This window comes from Argentina silus (genome assembly GCF_951799395.1).
Source record: "Argentina silus genome assembly, contig: scaffold_107, whole genome shotgun sequence".
In the NCBI taxonomy this organism is placed as follows: domain Eukaryota; kingdom Metazoa; phylum Chordata; class Actinopteri; order Argentiniformes; family Argentinidae; genus Argentina; species Argentina silus.
Window position 1 is genome coordinate 37,547 of NW_028153234.1, and position 17,198 is coordinate 54,744.

The window sequence follows — 17,198 nt, forward strand, 5'->3', positions numbered from 1 at the left end:
ATAGTACTACTATCTCTACTACAGTACTACTATCTCTACTATAGTACTACTATCTCTACTATAGTACTAATATCTCTACTATCGTACTACTATCTCTACTATAGTACTAATATCTCTACTACAGTACTAATATCTCTACTATAGTACTAATATCTCTACTATAGTACTACTATCTCTACTATAGTACTAATATCTCTACTACAGTACTAATATCTCTACTATAGTACTACTATCTCTACTATAGTACTAATATCTCTACTACAGTACTAATATCTCTACTATAGTACTAATATCTCTACTACAGTACTAATATCTCTACTATAGTACTACTATCTCTACTATAGTACTACTATCTCTACTATAGTACTAATATCTCTACTACAGTACTAATATCTCTACTATAGTACTAATATCTCTACTATAGTACTAATATCTCTACTACAGTACTAATATCTCTACTATAGTACTACTATCTCTACTATAGTACTACTATCTCTACTATAGTACTAATATCTCTACTACAGTACTAATATCTCTACTATAGTACTACTATCTCTACTATAGTACTACTATCTCTACTATAGTACTAATATCTCTACTACAGTACTAATATCTCTACTATAGTAATACTACTTCTGTCTGTTGTCTGTATCCCACTGCAGTCAGCCACAGCCCATCCCAGTCCAACTGAAGCTGGGATATCAGCAGAGATCTATAACGATGCCGCCTTACCAGTTACCACTATAGCACTAATGGACTGGTAATGCAACCGTTACCACTATAGCACTAATGGACTGGTAATGCAACCGTTACCACTATAGCACTAATGGACTGGTAATGCCACCGTTACCACTATAGCACTAATGGACTGGTAATGCCACCGTTACCACTATAGCACTAATGGACTGCGGGCCATTTCCCAGTAGGCCTGCTCTTACTGTTGAATCCTAACTACAGGAGACTGTGTTAATACATGGAATGTGTTATCGTATCACTGTGATGACTCCCCCCACTGTGACTGAGCTGTCCTCATTGGAACACGCCGTCCTCATTAGAACACAGCTTTTCATATTACCCTCTAACAGTTTCCTGTATGCCCTGGTTGAAAGAAGAGCATAGAAGCTGAGAGTTAGGGAGATGGTGATGACGATGATGATGATGATGATGATGGTGCTAATAATAATAATAATAATGATGATAATGATGATGATGATGATAATGATGATGATGATAATGATGATGGTGAGGATGATGATGATGATGAAGAAGAAGAACAAAGAGGGGGGAGCCTCTCTTACCCTGACGTTCCTCTTGATGATCTCACGGCTCATGAGGACACGCCCCTCGGACAGGTCGATCCCGGCCAATGGCACGAGGGTCTCCCCGATGACCTCGTCGCGGGAGAACCTGTCGAAGCTCAGCACCATGAAGTGGAGTGACAGCTCTGACACCCTGGCCATGGAGATGCCGTAGAAGCTGAACGTCTCGTCGAAGGCCGGGTCCAGAGTCTTCCTCAGTACACGGGTCTTGACACGGTGTTTCTTCTCAGGCAGCAGGGTCAGCTTGATGTAGGGGTCGGAAGTCAACGACTGCTCGTCGGTGGGCGTCAGGCCGTGAGCCTCCTTGATGTGAACCACGAAGGCCTTCTTCTCTGAGTTGTACTCCAGGGAGAAGAAGAGGGTCCCCAGCCTGCCGTCACATTCCCTCTCCTGGGGCTTGTCCACCGCCGGGGTGGGGGCCTGGCTGGAGAGGGTGCTGGATGGGGAGGCCAGGGTGAGGGCCAGGTCCTTCCCCCCCTGCTGGGTGAAGCCTGGGTGGGGGGAGGGCAGGTCCAGGTCGGGGGAGCTGCGGATCTTGGTCTGGGAGCTGGAGCCGGAGCCAGAGCTGGAGTTGGAGTGGGGTGGTTTGGTGAAGTTCCCGTTCAGGTCTCGTTTCTCCAGGTCCAGATGGAGGGAAGGTCTGCCCCCTGTTGGACTGGGGGTGGTTTTACCACCACTGATGTTGGCGTTGCAGTTCCCGTTCACATCTGTCTTGACGTCGGTGGCGGCGGCGGCAAACTTCTTCTTGCCGCTGAGGCTCTCGGGGTAGATGTCGACACCTTTGAGCATGTGCACAAACTTGTAGGGCGGTGTCTTCTGGGTCTTGGTGTTCTTCCTCTGACAGCAGATCCAGGCAAAGATGGAGACGCTGAAGACCAGGCCGAACACACTCACCACGGCAACACTCACCGGCACCTCCGCTACAGTGAGAGAGGGAGAAATAAGAAATAACACATGAATAAATCATCATATCTGTTCTGTTTACCAGTACCTGTGTGTGTGTGTGTGTGTGTGTGTGTGTGTGTGTGTGTGTGTGTGTGTGTGTGTGTGTGTGTGTGTGTGTGTGTGTGTGTGTGTGTGTGTGTGTGTGTGTGAGTGTGTGTGTGTGTGTGAAAGAGATTGGCTCTAGTCGTTGCCATTGTATATGAGAATAAATAACATGTTTGATAAATGAATGAATAAAATGTATTTTCATCCTGAGGAAAACATCATGGACATTCCCGAACACACTAATCCTCTGTGATTTACCTGTGTATCTTATTTCGTTTGTTTGTTCTGGAAATGGCCTGATTACATTCTCTTTTTAATCTCTCTCTTTATTCTGGGTTTGTGTCATCTCCTCCGTCCAGTCAGAAGCGTTCCTCTGATGTTGTTGTATTCCCTGGACTGCGTTTCAGGGGTCTACGGTCAGGCTGCTGTGTGCACCACACCCCGCCTGTCTGTACCTGTAGGCTGACTCAGGCCAACAATCACAGAGTTTTTAAATGATTCGGTCTGGCCTGTGATTTTGAACTGACACGCTGCTCAGGGGAGGCTGGTCGAAGTAGAAATCGGAGGACGGGCTCATTGTAATGCACGTGTGGGTCATAACACTCATGATTCCATTTCGTGCATTACAATGAGCCTGTCCTCCGATTTCTACCTCCACCAGCCTCCCCTGGTGGTGGTGCTGCTGCTGTTGCTGCTGCGTCAGAAACCAAAACCATATTATCGCAGGGTCCCTGGTTCGATTCTGGCCATCGACATATCCTGCATGTCATCCCCTGTCTCTCTCACCCATCCTTCCTGCATGTCATCCCTCCTCTCTCTCACCCGTCCTTCCTGCATGTCATCCCTCCTCTCTCTCACCCATCCTTCCTGCATGTCATCCCCTCCTCTCTCTCACCCATCCTTCCTGCATGTCACCCCTCCTCTCTCTCACCCGTCCTTCCTGCATGTCATCCCCTCCTCTCTCTCACCCATCCTTCCTGCATGTCATCCCCTCCTCTCTCTCACCCGTCCTTCCTGCATGTCATCCCCTCCTCTCTCTCACCCGTCCTTCCTGCATGTCATCCCCTCCTCTCTCTCACCCGTCCTTCCTGCATGTCATCCCCTCCTCTCTCTCACCCATCCTTCCTGCATGTCATCCCCTCCTCTCTCTCACCCGTCCTTCCTGCATGTCATCCCTCCTCTCTCTCACCCATCCTTCCTGCATGTCATCCCCTCCTCTCTCTCACCCGTCCTTCCTGCATGTCATCCCCTCCTCTCTCTCACCCGTCCTTCCTGTCAGTCTCTACTGTCTCACTCCAATAAAGCAGAAATGCCCCAAAAATATCTTTTAAAATAAATAAATAAACCAAGTCCTTCTGACAGACGGACTGACACACTCCTGTCTGACTCAGACCGATGACCACAACAACAGCATCATCTCTAATGACTCACTCTGATCACAGGCTGATCTGATCAAGGCCAACACACACACATAATGACATCATGTCTTCATGGATCCCTCTTGTCAATATCATAGACTCTTCCAGGCCAAGGTTTTTGTGAAGCGCGTTGCATTGATGTACGGAAATGTGCTATATCAATAAGGTTGGATGAGGAAATGTGCTATATCAATAAGGTTGGATGAGGAAATGTGCTATATCAATAAGGTTGGATGAGGAAATGTGCTATATCAATCAGGTTGGATGAGGAAATGTGCTATATCAATCAGGTTGGATGAGGAAATGTGCTATATCAATCAGGTTGGATGAGGAAATGTGCTATATCAATCAGGTTGGATGAGGAAATGTGCTATATCAATAAGGTTGGATGAGGTTTTATTTTTGTTTGTATTTGATAGATATAGGCTACTGTGACACCAGGTTCTTTTACCAGATGTGTTTGTTGCCACAAAACCGAGATAAAAACGTGTGTTTACAGGACAGCATGGAGGGGAGGTGTAATATGGTTAGTATTATGGGATGTGAGGGTATATGATATAGATATATATCCATATTATTATATATGAAGGGAACGGTGTTCTGATGCTGATATATATAGTAATATGGAGCCGTAGAGGACATGATATGAACAATGTATCAATGATATGAACAAAGACAAGCGAAAAAGCTTGCTAGTCGGCTGTCATAGTACTAGCCTATATATATATATATATATATATATATGTGTGTATCTATATATACACATCCCAAATTATCATCATAGTTGATGCCCCCCCCCCCCCCCACACACACACACACACACACACACACACACTCAGTCACACATACGCCCTCATTCTCCCGCAGTGAAAATATAGTCCTCTGGTGATGATGCTGGAAATTTCCTACAGTGAAGGGGCGCTTTATCTGTCTGTGAAGGGGTGCCCATTGGAACTGCACTCAGACACACACCCACACCCACCCACACACACACACACACGCACGCACGCACGCACACACACACACACACACACACACACACACACACACACACACACACACACACACACACACACACACACACACACATACACACACACACACACAGCAGGGATCCATGCGAGAGCGACTCAGATCTCAGTTATGTCATGCTATCAGCTAACAGTTTAAGTATGGAGGTCAAGATTCATACTAGTCATACATGTCTCCAAATGATTACGTTCTGGGGGATCGTTTCTGGTTTCCGCAGACCAAATAATACGATTTGTGCGGTCGTATTATCTAGCTATATTAGCAAGGCAAAACGTCGCATAAGGAGGTGGCGGGGTAGCGAAAGCAGAAACCACACGACTTGTTGGTTCGAATGGAATGTGCCACCTCGAAGCACAGGCTATGATTAAAATCAGCGGGCTCGCACAATGAAGTAACAATACAGTACCAACGAGTCTGCGCTATATTGACATACGGCAATATGGGGATGTGTGTGTGTGTGTGTGTGTGTGTGTGTGTGTGTGTGTGTGTGTGTGTGTGTGTGTGTGTGTGTGTGTGTGTGTGTGTGTGTGTGTGTGTGGCCAATTCACAATAGCCAATAGCGGGAACGGACAGATGGACGCGCCGACGGGTGGCTGGGCAGCTCCCGAGCCTCTACCTGCTGGATACTACCGACAAAAAAACAACAATAAAACAGGTGCTTTGCTCGTACTATCTCGACCTCCCACTCACACAAGCCTGCTCCTTACTCTTACTTACCGAACTGCGTTTCTTCCGCCACCATCGGTGCCATGTTTCCGCTCCCTAGCGCGCTCTGTCCAAGGTGCTGAAACGGTTTCGCGATGCTTCAGCTTATTCCAGCGCTCGCACTCCACCCGCTCACGACGAAATCAGCCTCCCCGTATCAAGGTATCTCCGCGACAGCGAATAGCTTGTTTTTGATAATGTTAAATTATGAATAGGTTTTTGTTTTCTTTTCAATTATTCAAACGCAGTGTTCTTTTCAGAAGTGTTCTTTTCTCTTCTCAGCGCGTTTCGCACCCTGCTCGTGTTGTTACTCTCTGCGCTATGAGCGTCTCTGGGGCGGCACCACCCCTCTCCCTCTCCCTCCCTCCCCCTCTCCCCCTCCCTCTCTTTCTCTCTCTCTCACTCTCACTCTCACTCCTCAACCCCTCCCTCACCCTTCTCGATCCCAGCCTCCTCTCCGCTCGCGCTGAGTTCACCGCTGCTGACGCAGTTGTGACGAAGACTGCCTCGGTGAAACGGCACAAGCCCGTCAATGTGACTGACCGTTTACTGATGAAAGGAGCATTCAGACCTGTGTGTGTGTGTGTGTGTGTGTGTGTGTCTGTCTGTCTGTCTGTCTGTCTGTCTGTCTGTCTGTCTGTCTGTCTGTGTGTGCGTGCGTGCGTGCGTGTCTGTCTGTCTGTCTGTCTGTCTGTCTTTCTGTGTGCGTGCGTGCGTGTGCGTGTGTGTGTGTTTCAGAGTTTTCAGACCCATTGGTTACACTATAGCCCCCCTCATATCTCAATAGGTTACGACCCTATGAGCCTCTCTGAGATGAGACAGACCTTATGAGCCTCTCCTCCCCTGTAGGGAACACTAACAGGTGACACTGACCCCCCTCTTACAACCAATCAGACCTTGTAAACCTTTGTCTGTTTCTACAATTGAGGAAAGGACTTCGTTTGGAGGACATGCGTTAGGAGCCTATTCCCTGGTTAAGGTACCACCAGCATTCACTGTATCAGCCAGTACCACCAGTCTGCTACCCAAGGCTGCTGGCTCTGGAATCAGAGAAACTGGAAGTGGTTTAGAGTCTGGTGGAGGTATACTGACCCCTGCTGTTGAAACAAGAGAACAAGAGGGTTCTTTTTTGTGTTTACTTTTTTGAGAGGATACACTAAGGAAGTTTCGTTGCTATTTTTTTGTACTTAACATGTTTAGCTTGAGTGTTGTTTCCATGGTGATCATATAATGGTGTCCCAGAGGTGCAAAACAAGAACATTAACACAAGACAACAACATTAACACACAAGAACATTCAAACAGCACTAGAACATGCACACAACACAAAAACAGTAACACAACACAAAACATTAACACAACACAAAACATTAACACAACACAAAAACATTAACACAAAACATTAACATAATATAAACACATTAACACAAATCAAAACATCAACACCACAAAAACATGAACTCAACACAGTGGAAACATGCATTTGGGGAATCTAAAGGGCCTCTAAAGTGCAGTTTGTTCAGATATGACCTAGCTTGTGTGTGAGTGGGTGTGTGTGTCTGCACTTTGGACACAACTTTGCTCAACATTTGATGCCTTTTTGCTGTGGAAAATATGATTATTATTAATGACAGTAAAATTCCAGCAGTAGGTGTCACAATGACAATGTAAATACAACTGCTAAAGTCTTCTGCCATTCTCCCTTTTGTGATTGGTTCACCTCAGGTTTAATCTGACCTATAGTAGTGATTGATAGTAAATAGTTCAGGCTTATGGTTTTTCAGAAAATAACGTTGTGAAATGGTGTTTATGTAAACTATTGTTAACACAAGTTAATCGAATGAATAAAACGAATCATATTCTTTAGAATTACATAACATGATTACATCACAACATCAAAACACCCCACACAAAATACAGCAACATAATTACAAATGTACATTGTAAAGTGCAGGGTTGATTTAAACTACTATGGGCATAGTCCAGGCAGTTGAATGCCACTTAATACCTGCCCTCAGTGTCCTCCCCTTTGTTTGATGAGTTTAAAATAGATATTGTACTAGGGATTAAAGATTGTTTGATTCCTTGCCAATGGGACCTTGAACATCATCATCATCATCTGGGCATCATCATAACTCAAAGACAAACAGAACTTGGAGCTGGACAGAAGCTTGCTTTATAACCATGATATAATTGTGGGAGAAGTTGTATTTTGCCATTGATGCTCAGAGCAGTAAGGAGGTGGTTAATCAGCAGTCAGTCCAACCCTGCAACCCTGTTTGTGAGGTTGTAGGATGTGGTGCAGGGAGGAGACCAGGCGAGTGAATGCACTTCAAAGGCAAATAGGCCACTTTACTCAGATTCCACTCTCAGTGACTGATTTGTAGACAACTGGGAGTGTTTCCTCGCTTACACTGAATCTCTTAAGTTTCCTTAATAGAAACAGGTGTTGTGTCGCAGTTTTAAAAAGACACTGAGAGGTGTTGACCAATCTCTGTGTCCAGATGCTTCAACCAACGCGTCAAACCTGGCCTTCATTAGACCAATAGAAAGAGTGTTGAAAACGGATGGCGCATAGCCATTGGCTTGACTTTGCATCAAGCATCTCCCACAGTATTTCCCCCATACGTTTCTAATTCGGAGCTACCATTCGCAGCTGTGCGATACGCTGAAATAAAATAAGAACAAATACTCATTAAATTCACTCGCACTAAGGCCAGGTTTGAGTCGTTGTTATAACAGGCTTATGTGTGCTATGTGCAATAGCCTGCGTGTTTGAACAATACATTTTGGCTTGACTTGATTTGGCTCTCTCGAATGTCTGGGCAATCAAATGTTTGTTTTGAATGAATATTAATTGAGTATTTCCCCCATACGTTTCTAATTCGGAGCGTATGGAATGTAATCCGGGAAAGCTCTTTTAAAAACAGCCTAAAAAACGTCCTCTTTAGGAAGGCCTTCTGTTAGTTTTAGCAGTAATATACATGTATGTGTTGTGGTCATTTCTAACTCCAGCTCTCAAAAGAGCGGAGCCATCTAAATACATGAGGCCTAATTGTATAACCATTTATATTTTATTTATTCAATCAATGATTAAACTAAGACGTGTGTGTTCCTAACTGAACTGAGGCAACGGTTGTGCAATACAGCCTGTATTATTTATTAGGACTTTGTCCAAAGCCCCTTTTTTTGCGTTGCTCTCCAAATAAGTATGTACAGGATATATATAACATCAATGATTACATTAGATTTAGCAATAGCTCTGCTGCTTATCTCTCTTCATACTTATTGTGTAAATAACAACAGTTGGGCTGATTGAGACATATGAACTGGGAGAGGCATATGAACTGGGAGAGGCATATGAACTGGGAGAGACATATGAACTGGGAGAGGCATATGAACTGGGAGAGACATATGAACTAGGAGAGGCATATGAACTGGGAGAGGCATATGAACTGGGAGAGGCATATGAACTGGGAGAGGCATATGAACTGGGAGAGGCATATGAACTGGGAGAGGCATATGAACTGGGAGAGGTCGTACGGTTATAAAAGGCTGTCGGACAGACAGGGCGCGTGCAGCCGGACAGCGGTCAGACAACACGATGGCTGGGATGAAAGGACACTTCTTTGTCAGTTTTCTCTTTGTACTTTTTATGATTGGTCTTGGAAGACATGGTAAGGTTATTTCTTCCTCTAGACATTCAGGGCTGGTTTGTCTGACACAGATAAAATGTCTTCACTTAAAACGTGTCCATTTTGCTTTGGTTTATAGTGTTTCCTGATGGCACAGAGGAGTCACAAGAAGTGTTGGTTCGTGCAAAGAGGGATATTACCACCATAGACCTGGAGGAGTACAAAGTAAGAAGTGGACCAGAACCAGAACTTGTATCACTGTATTGAATGCTGATTTATAAACACCTTTACAAATAACCAGAAGGTTGTGTGTGCGTGTGTGCGTGTGTGTGTGTGTGTGTGTGTGTGTGTGTGTGTGTGTGTGTGTGTGTGTGTGTGTGTGTGTATGTGTGTATGAGTCTGAGTGAGTGTGTGTGTGTGTGTGTGTGATCATCACCTCATCTAAAGTGTTACTCCTTATGCAACCCTTTCTAAAAGCAACATTAATATATTACATGTCTGTTTTTTTCCATCTCATTGCCAATTTATAGTACAATTAATTATGCCTGTAATATTGATAGTTTACATTTACATTTATGGAATTTAGCAGACGCCTTTATCCAAAGCGACTTGCAACAAATACATTTGTTTAAGTAAGTGAATAATCTATCCAACAGTCATCATAAGATAAAGTAATCAATGCTCACACCAGGGGCCATAGGCAGTCGTAATGCCAGAAGCCTTTTTAAAAATAAATAAATAATAATAATTATGAACAGGAGAGAACTTGTACAAGGGGGGGTAGTGGGGCTGAAGAGGTCTCAAGGGTTGGGGTTAGGGTTAGTACAGGGGGGTAGTGGGGGTGAAGAGGTCTCAAGGGTTGTGGTTAGGGTTAGTACAGGGGGGTAGTGGGGGTGAAGAGGTCTCAAGGGTTGGGGTTAGGGTTAGTACAGGGGGGTAGTGGGGGTGAAGAGGTCTCTAGGGTTAGGGTTAGGGTTAGTACAGGGGGGGTAGTGGGGGTGAAGAGGTCTCTAGGGTTGGGGTTAGGGTTAGTACAGGGGGGTAGTGGGGGTGAAGAGGTCTCTAGGGTTAGGGTTAGGGTTAGTACAGGGGGGGTAGTGGGGGTGAAGAGGTCTCTAGGGTTAGGGTTAATACAGGGGGGTAGTGGGGGTGAAGAGGTCTCTAGGGTTAGGGTTAGTACAGGGGGGTAGTGGGGGTGAAGAGGTCTCTAGGGTTAGGGTTAGTACAGGGGGGTAGTGGGGGTGAAGAGGTCTTTAGGAGGGACTGTTAAGATGTGATATTTACATTATGCCAACATTACAGAAGGATGCAGTGGAAAGAGTAGGCCTGTATGTGAGTTACTCAGCTACGTTATGTGTTACTGAGCTACGTTATGTGTTACTGAGCTACGTTACGTGTTACTGAGCTACGTTACGTGTTACTCAGCTACGTTATGTGTTACTGAGCTACGTTATGTGTTACTGAGCTACGTTATGTGTTACTCAGCTACGTTATGTGTTACTCAGCTACGTTATGTGTTACTCAGCTACGTTATGTGTTACTGAGCTACGTTATGTGTTACTCAGCTACGTTATGTGTTACTGAGCTACGTTATGTGTTACAGAGCTACGTTACGTTATGTGTTACTCAGCTACGTTATGTGTTACTGAGCTACGTTATGTGTTTTCGCCCTGGAGGTGAATGTGACTGAAGATGTGACCATCAATACAGGTGTAAATATAGAGGTAAGCACAGATACAGTATACTCCCTTCAAGCTTGTTTACTGTAATGCATATCCTTGGTAAAAAAATAAAATAATAAACAACAACAAGTGACTGCAATTACTCATACGTTCTTTCTATGTTTTTCATGATTTGTATTTTACAGAAGGAGTTCCTTTGGTGCAAGTTCCTTTTGGTGCCTGCCAATGGTCCCTGGTCTGAGCATTGATTGCTTTATCTTATGATGACTGATGGATGGATGATTCACTTACTTAAACAAATGTATTTGTTGTAAGTTGCTTTGGATAAAGGCGTCTGCTTTGAAGACCATGGCTGGTGGAATCTCAAACCAGGGCACAAAAATGTAGTATCCTTTTGATTTTTGACTCTTTAGTAACATTCCTGATCACAACATCAATGATCTGCTGTGTTAGTTTTACAAAGGAGTTGAAAGACTGGATTTCTAGGTGCAATGTCTACACCTGGTATTATCAAATCTAATCCCATATGATGAGATTACGATCAGATCAAAGCTCGGGACCTTGCATTTACACCAGGCATTGAAATGCTCCCCAAATGCAAGAATCTCTGCATTGTGAACAGATTTCACTGGACAATTTTTTTTTCTTACCCAACTTTTTTGTATAGTATAATTGAAACATTATACATGAAAACAAGTTTTTATTATTATTATTATTATTATTATTATTATTATTATTATTGAGATTAAGACTATTCATTGTTTTCTTCATATATTTTTGGAATCAGTCATTTCGTATGCATGTTTAACTTTGAACTCCCTCTAATGTTATTTGACATGCTTTACAAAGCACTGCAATATCCAGTGTTCACATATTGCTCTCTCTCTCTCCCTCAGAGCTGAAAGTCAAGATGGAGGGCATGATTGACAGCTTGAAGGACCAGGAGGGCGACTACACTCTGAGTAAGTAGGGGGAGTAGAGGAGAGATGACCTCATTCACAACAAAAACACGGGAAGGCAAATTTCAGTTTCAGCTGCCATTGGAGACAGCAGGTTAGAAGGGTTAGGGTTAGGGTTAGGGTTAGGGTTAAGAAGGCAAGTTTCAGTTTCAACTGCCATTAGAGACAGCAGGTTAGAAGGCATTTCTGGAGATGCTCTGTCCTTTCTTTCAGTTCTAAGGATCCTTGCAGCATTGATCGAGATGAAGAAGGGAGACCGGAAGCTTGCCACTGAGACAGATCTTACCAAGATCACTGGTAATTTCCAATGATCTCTCTCTCTCTCTCTTTCTCTCTCACACACACACACACACACATATTATTTTCATGTAATACCTCTATAAGTTTGACTTAACTAGACATTGTGATTGTCATTTCCTCCTCCTGTTGTGGTATCTCAGAGGCTCTGGGGCAGTTAAATGAGAAGATCAGGAAACTGGAGAATAAGGTTTCACAACTGATGGAGAAAGAGAACAGCAACGCTGAGCAGAGTGAGTGCATCAGCCCAAAGAGGGTATTTAAGTGTTCCCTTTAAAACTGACGATGATTTCTCTCTCTTTTTGAATTTGACAGTAGCACCTGCCAAGTCATGATAAAAAATTATATATATATATTTACGTCCGTTTTTTCACCTTTCAACAATTAACGTTGGTCCTTTTAGTTGTGCAGATCATTCCTGTAATGACAGAAATGGGGACCATAATAAGTAAAGTATCAATTGAAGGTGAGTTTTTCACATTTTGACAAAAAGCAATACTTAGATATTACAAGTTGAATTTATTGTGTCTAAATAACTAAAATATAGTGTTCTGCCCAAGATGACTCACATCAATATTTTTTCTTTGAACTATGAATGATATTAACAAATATGTTTGTCTTTGATCTTCAACTCAGAGCTCCACAATCGTCTTAAACAGACAGAAAAATTAAAATGCAACGTGTCAGACAGATGTCAATGAAAATATAATTTTTTAACACGGTATATCAAATTGGATCATACTGTACAAGATGATTTAGTTTTCTCCTTTCAGAGCTAAAGAGGCAGATCACAGAGTGTAATGCAAAGTGCTCTGATTACAAGGAAAGATCGGATGGTAGGATGTTGCCCACTGTGTTTCCAATCATTTTGATGTCTGACGAAGTGATTTGTGTTGGACACACAGGAAAGAAGGCTGTAACTCTGTAGGCAGTGTGACATGTCGGTACACACAGTGGTACATGTTGAGAGATAAAGTTAGAGTCCAACTTAGCCTATCAAGAAACAAGTAGTCTATTCATAGACAAATAACATACTAACTGCTTGAATGTGTTAGATCCTATGTGCTCTTTCCTTGTCTCTCCCAAACAGACGTGAAAACGAGTCTTGTGGAGGAACAGAACAAATCCAGGGAACTCTCTGAGAGAAAGACTGCTCTGGAGAGAGAACTTTCGGGTGAGCTGCAAAAATAGGCTACAAATTTCCACAGCCTATCACCAGTAAGTGTACAAACATGACATGTCTATACCTCTGTTTTCTGTTACAGAGGCAAAGAAACAAAATGAAGAGCTGAAGAAGGAACTGGCTGTACATCTCGTATGGACACGTAACCGACAGTCATCAGGTGAGCCTTCTTCTGTGACACCGCCCTACCCCCTACTACCCTGCCCCCTATTGGGCATCACTGGGTAGTGACAAGAGACAGGGCTGCGATCCTTTCTGCCATTCAAGTCTTATAATAATTAAGTCAGTTGATGGAGGATTAGATTAGATCAATTAGATATGGGACGAGGAAAGTCAACCGGGCCTGTAGTGTTGGTCCTCTTTGAGTCCAACAGTTCCAGTGTTGTTGTTTGTTCGGAGTTGATATACAGTACCAGTCAAAAGTTTGGACACACCTTCTCATTCAATGGTTTTTCTTTATTTTTTCTATTATTTTCTACATTGTAGATTAATATTGAAGACATCAAAACTATGAAGGAACACGTATGGAATTATGTAGTAAACAAAAAAGTGTTAAACAAACCAGAATATGGTTTATATTTTAGATTCTTCAAAGTAGCCACCTTTTGCTTTGATGACAGCTTTGCACACTCTTGGCAAGGTGTGTCCAAACTTTTTACTGGTACTATACAATTGAAGGTGGTAAAGTACATATATGAAACTATTGAGGGGACTTGTGTCGCACATTTCTAGTCCATCCATGTCCATGTTGCTCTCCTTGTTGGTCTTCAAGACAGAGAGAGATCCTTCAGGCAGGAAGTCCACCTGACAGTATGTCTGAGCAACACTGCCCTCTGGGGCTATGGGGTGTGTAGTCAGTTATGGAGTGTCTAGTCAGTGCAATCAAATCTACCTAGACCTGGGGTCGTCACACGAGACATCATTGATACAACAGCATTGTAAAGGCCCAGTATAAACTATGTATATGTCCTCCACAGTGGACATCACTCTGGACCCTGATACAGCACATCCTTCGCTTATCCTGTCTGAAGATGGGAAACAAGTGAGACATGGAGACAAACGACAGAATCTCCCTGACAACCCAAAGAGGTTTGATCCTGTTGTCAGTGTCTTGGGGAAGGAGGGCTTCTCCTCAGGGAGATTCTACTATGAGGTGCAGGTGAAGGACAAGACTGGCTGGACATTAGGAGTGGTTAGAGAGTCCATCAACAGGAAGGGGAATATTACACTTACCCCTGACAATGGATACTGGACTGTGTGGCTGATTGATGGGAAGTACAAGGCTCTAGCTGGCCCTTCTGTCCTCCTCTCTCTCAGTCAGAAGCCCCAGAAGGTGGGGGTGTTTGTAGATTATGAGGGGGGTCAGGTCTCCTTTTATGATGTGGACAACAGGTCTCATATCTACTCCTTCACTGGCATCACCTTCACTGAGAAACTCTATCCATACTTCAGCCCTAACCTTAATGATGGTGGTATGAACTCAGCCCCTCTGGTCATCACTCCTGTCAATTAAACAGACTGAGTTAGAATCTTTGTGGGATTTCATGTTTTTCGGATTTTCATTTTTCGTTCTTTTACTTTTTTACTTTTTTACTTTTACTTTTTTTTTCTTGATATGATGGAGAGAAAACCTGTTTAAGTGATTCACAGAAACAGTATAGAACATATTGTGATGGTCATGCATTTTCACACAAAACTAAAAAGATGTGAGATGAGATGCTTCAATGCAAATGTCTGATATCTGATCCCCTCTCATTGAATGTAACGTACTTGATTGCTTATATGTTTATTATCATTGAATACAGGATAAGATTTTAATGTAAATTTGGTTGAATAAAGATGTTATTGCTAAAGTGGTTTGCTGAATCTCTTTGTTGATGAAAGATAACACTCAGTACATGATGCTCATAGCCAACAAAAATTCATAGATAGAACTTGTAGATAAAACACAGACACACACTCAATTCTGTAGGCGGTACGTAGCTTTATATGTACAGAAAGCATTACATTGCATGTGCACACACAGACACAGACACACACGCACACACACACACACACACACACACACACACACACACACACACACACACACGTACACACACTACTAGACCACCAGCCCAGATAGAAGTGAACTGCTGGCTGTGGTTTGATGTATCCTGTGAAGGAGGGAGGGAGTGGGGGAGGGCTGAAGATGTCTATTTCCTTTGTGGGCAAATAAACTAATGAAGATACTCTTTATTTTAAACATCCATGACTCAATCCATATCAGAATCTATATATGACGACTGTATTTACTTTATTCCCTCCTTGGCCCACTGTGGCACCTAGTCTGTCTTATCTCTTGATCTTTCTGACTGAGAGATGAAATGTGAATCAGAATCAGAATTCTTTTATTTGGCCAAGTATATTTGCACATACAGGAAATTGACTTGGTGAGGTTGGTGCATGGGACATAAAAATCAAATAGCAAATATTGACAAGAAATGTACAAAATAGCAAAGTATTAACAAAATAGCAATAACAAATTTACAAATTTACAAAAAAGAGCAGTAGAACAATACATCTTGTAGGCTGTGTGAGACTAAATGGCAATGAGCGGTAGGCTACCAGCCAAAACCCTCACTTAGTCCTTGCTGCATCTTTCTCTTCTCACAAGCATTTCCACAATGGGTTAAAGGCCTGAATGCTACAGTATTCTACACACTTGAACCCTCTGTCCTGAATGACCTCCTGCCTTCTACTTGCTCTTATCCTCCAACCCTCCTTCAACTCCTCTCATCCCCTTCCTCCTCCTGCTTCTCCTCCCCTTCCTCCTCCTTTCCCCGCTCCTCCTCCCCTTCTCCTTCATCCTCCTATCATCTCCCCCTCCTTCCCCTCCTCTCTCCTTCACACTTGAGTTGGAGAGAAGAAGTGACATCTTAATGACTGGTCTGAGAACCTCTATTTGCTCTAAAGCATTGCAGCATAGCTGAGTTATCATAAAAATGGGTTACAGGCAGAGTGATTAAAATGTTAAAATGATAACATTCAAAAACGATAAAAATTTGAAAATAATTTGAAAAAACCCTATCAGTCTGTCCCTATTCTGCCTGTGAAATTTAGAGAAGTCCCAGTTTCACTCCGTCGAGCGTAGCCGGTTCCTCTTTCCGCCACGGCCGTGGAAAGGAGCCGTTGTTGTACAAAGAAAGGTCCGCCAAGGTCCTCCGTTGTACTCCAGTGGCGAGTCCGTCAGTCAGAATTCAATCAGAGTGTGAGCTCCGGTCACGGAGAACTTCTCGGGTGCTAGAGTATGAAAGCTCCAGTTTCCACTCCCAGAAATTCAGTTTCCAACACGCTCCGTCCTGCTCCGGTCCTCCAGGTTTCGACGCTCCTCAGCGGGGAATGACCGTTGTACTGCTCCGGGGAGCTCTTTTTATACTCTTGCTAAAAGTCCTCCGATGCGACTTCCTTTTTGTCTAACACCTCTTATGTGGCTTCCTATTCGTGTAACACCAGAGTGCAGGTACACACTTAGTGGGTTTGTGCTTGAATATTTGTGTTAAACATAGTGTGTGTTTGTAAGGTCATATGAAGTGCTTTTAGGGAAGTTCTTTTTAGGAAGTGTTGTAGTGAATGTAACTTACATAATTCACCCTTCTTCTTAAGTGTGGTTCTACACACTGTTATTTCAGGCAGTTGTTTAATGTAATGTGTTATGCATGTAAGTATGACTGTTCCGGGATCGTGGTCCCTTTAATTAATCTGTGTGTGTGATGACGTTGAGCCCCATGCTGGTTTGGTTACGGGACAGCGCCATTTTACGCGTCAGTGGTTTTTTCTATGAAAATAAACGAGACGCGCATTCGTGTGCTCAACTTGAGAAATTGTCTCTTGCGATTCAATGCAATTCCCACAGTGTCTCTGTCCCTCAACTCTCAGTGTCACAAGACATATAATAATACATTTGATAATAATACATTATGGGCACAAGGGTACTTTT

The 17,198-nt window shown here is 43.3% G+C and overlaps 2 protein-coding genes across 2 annotated transcripts in view; one reads left to right on the forward strand and one right to left on the reverse strand.

Annotated features, from left to right (window-relative positions):
- The window catches only part of syt4 (synaptotagmin IV), a gene marked incomplete at both ends in the record, with an annotated part of 12,183 nt that extends 6,673 nt beyond the window's left edge, over positions 1-5,510 (reverse strand). Inside the window, 2 exons of the mRNA XM_083697607.1 lie at positions 1,299-2,239; positions 5,477-5,510. Of these exons, the coding sequence (XP_083553733.1) occupies positions 1,299-2,239; positions 5,477-5,510 (975 nt within the window). The remainder of the gene's footprint in view (positions 1-1,298; positions 2,240-5,476) is intronic.
- Positions 5,511-11,690: 6,180 nt separating this feature from the next.
- LOC310824352 (erythroid membrane-associated protein-like) lies at positions 11,691-14,732 on the forward strand (the record flags this gene model as incomplete). Its single annotated transcript, XM_083697608.1, has 6 exons — positions 11,691-11,742; positions 11,953-12,036; positions 12,180-12,269; positions 13,127-13,210; positions 13,302-13,379; positions 14,197-14,732. 6 exons carry the CDS (start codon positions 11,691-11,693, stop codon positions 14,730-14,732), a joined length of 924 nt encoding a protein of 307 aa, XP_083553734.1.
- Between the last annotated feature and the right edge of the window lie 2,466 nt (positions 14,733-17,198).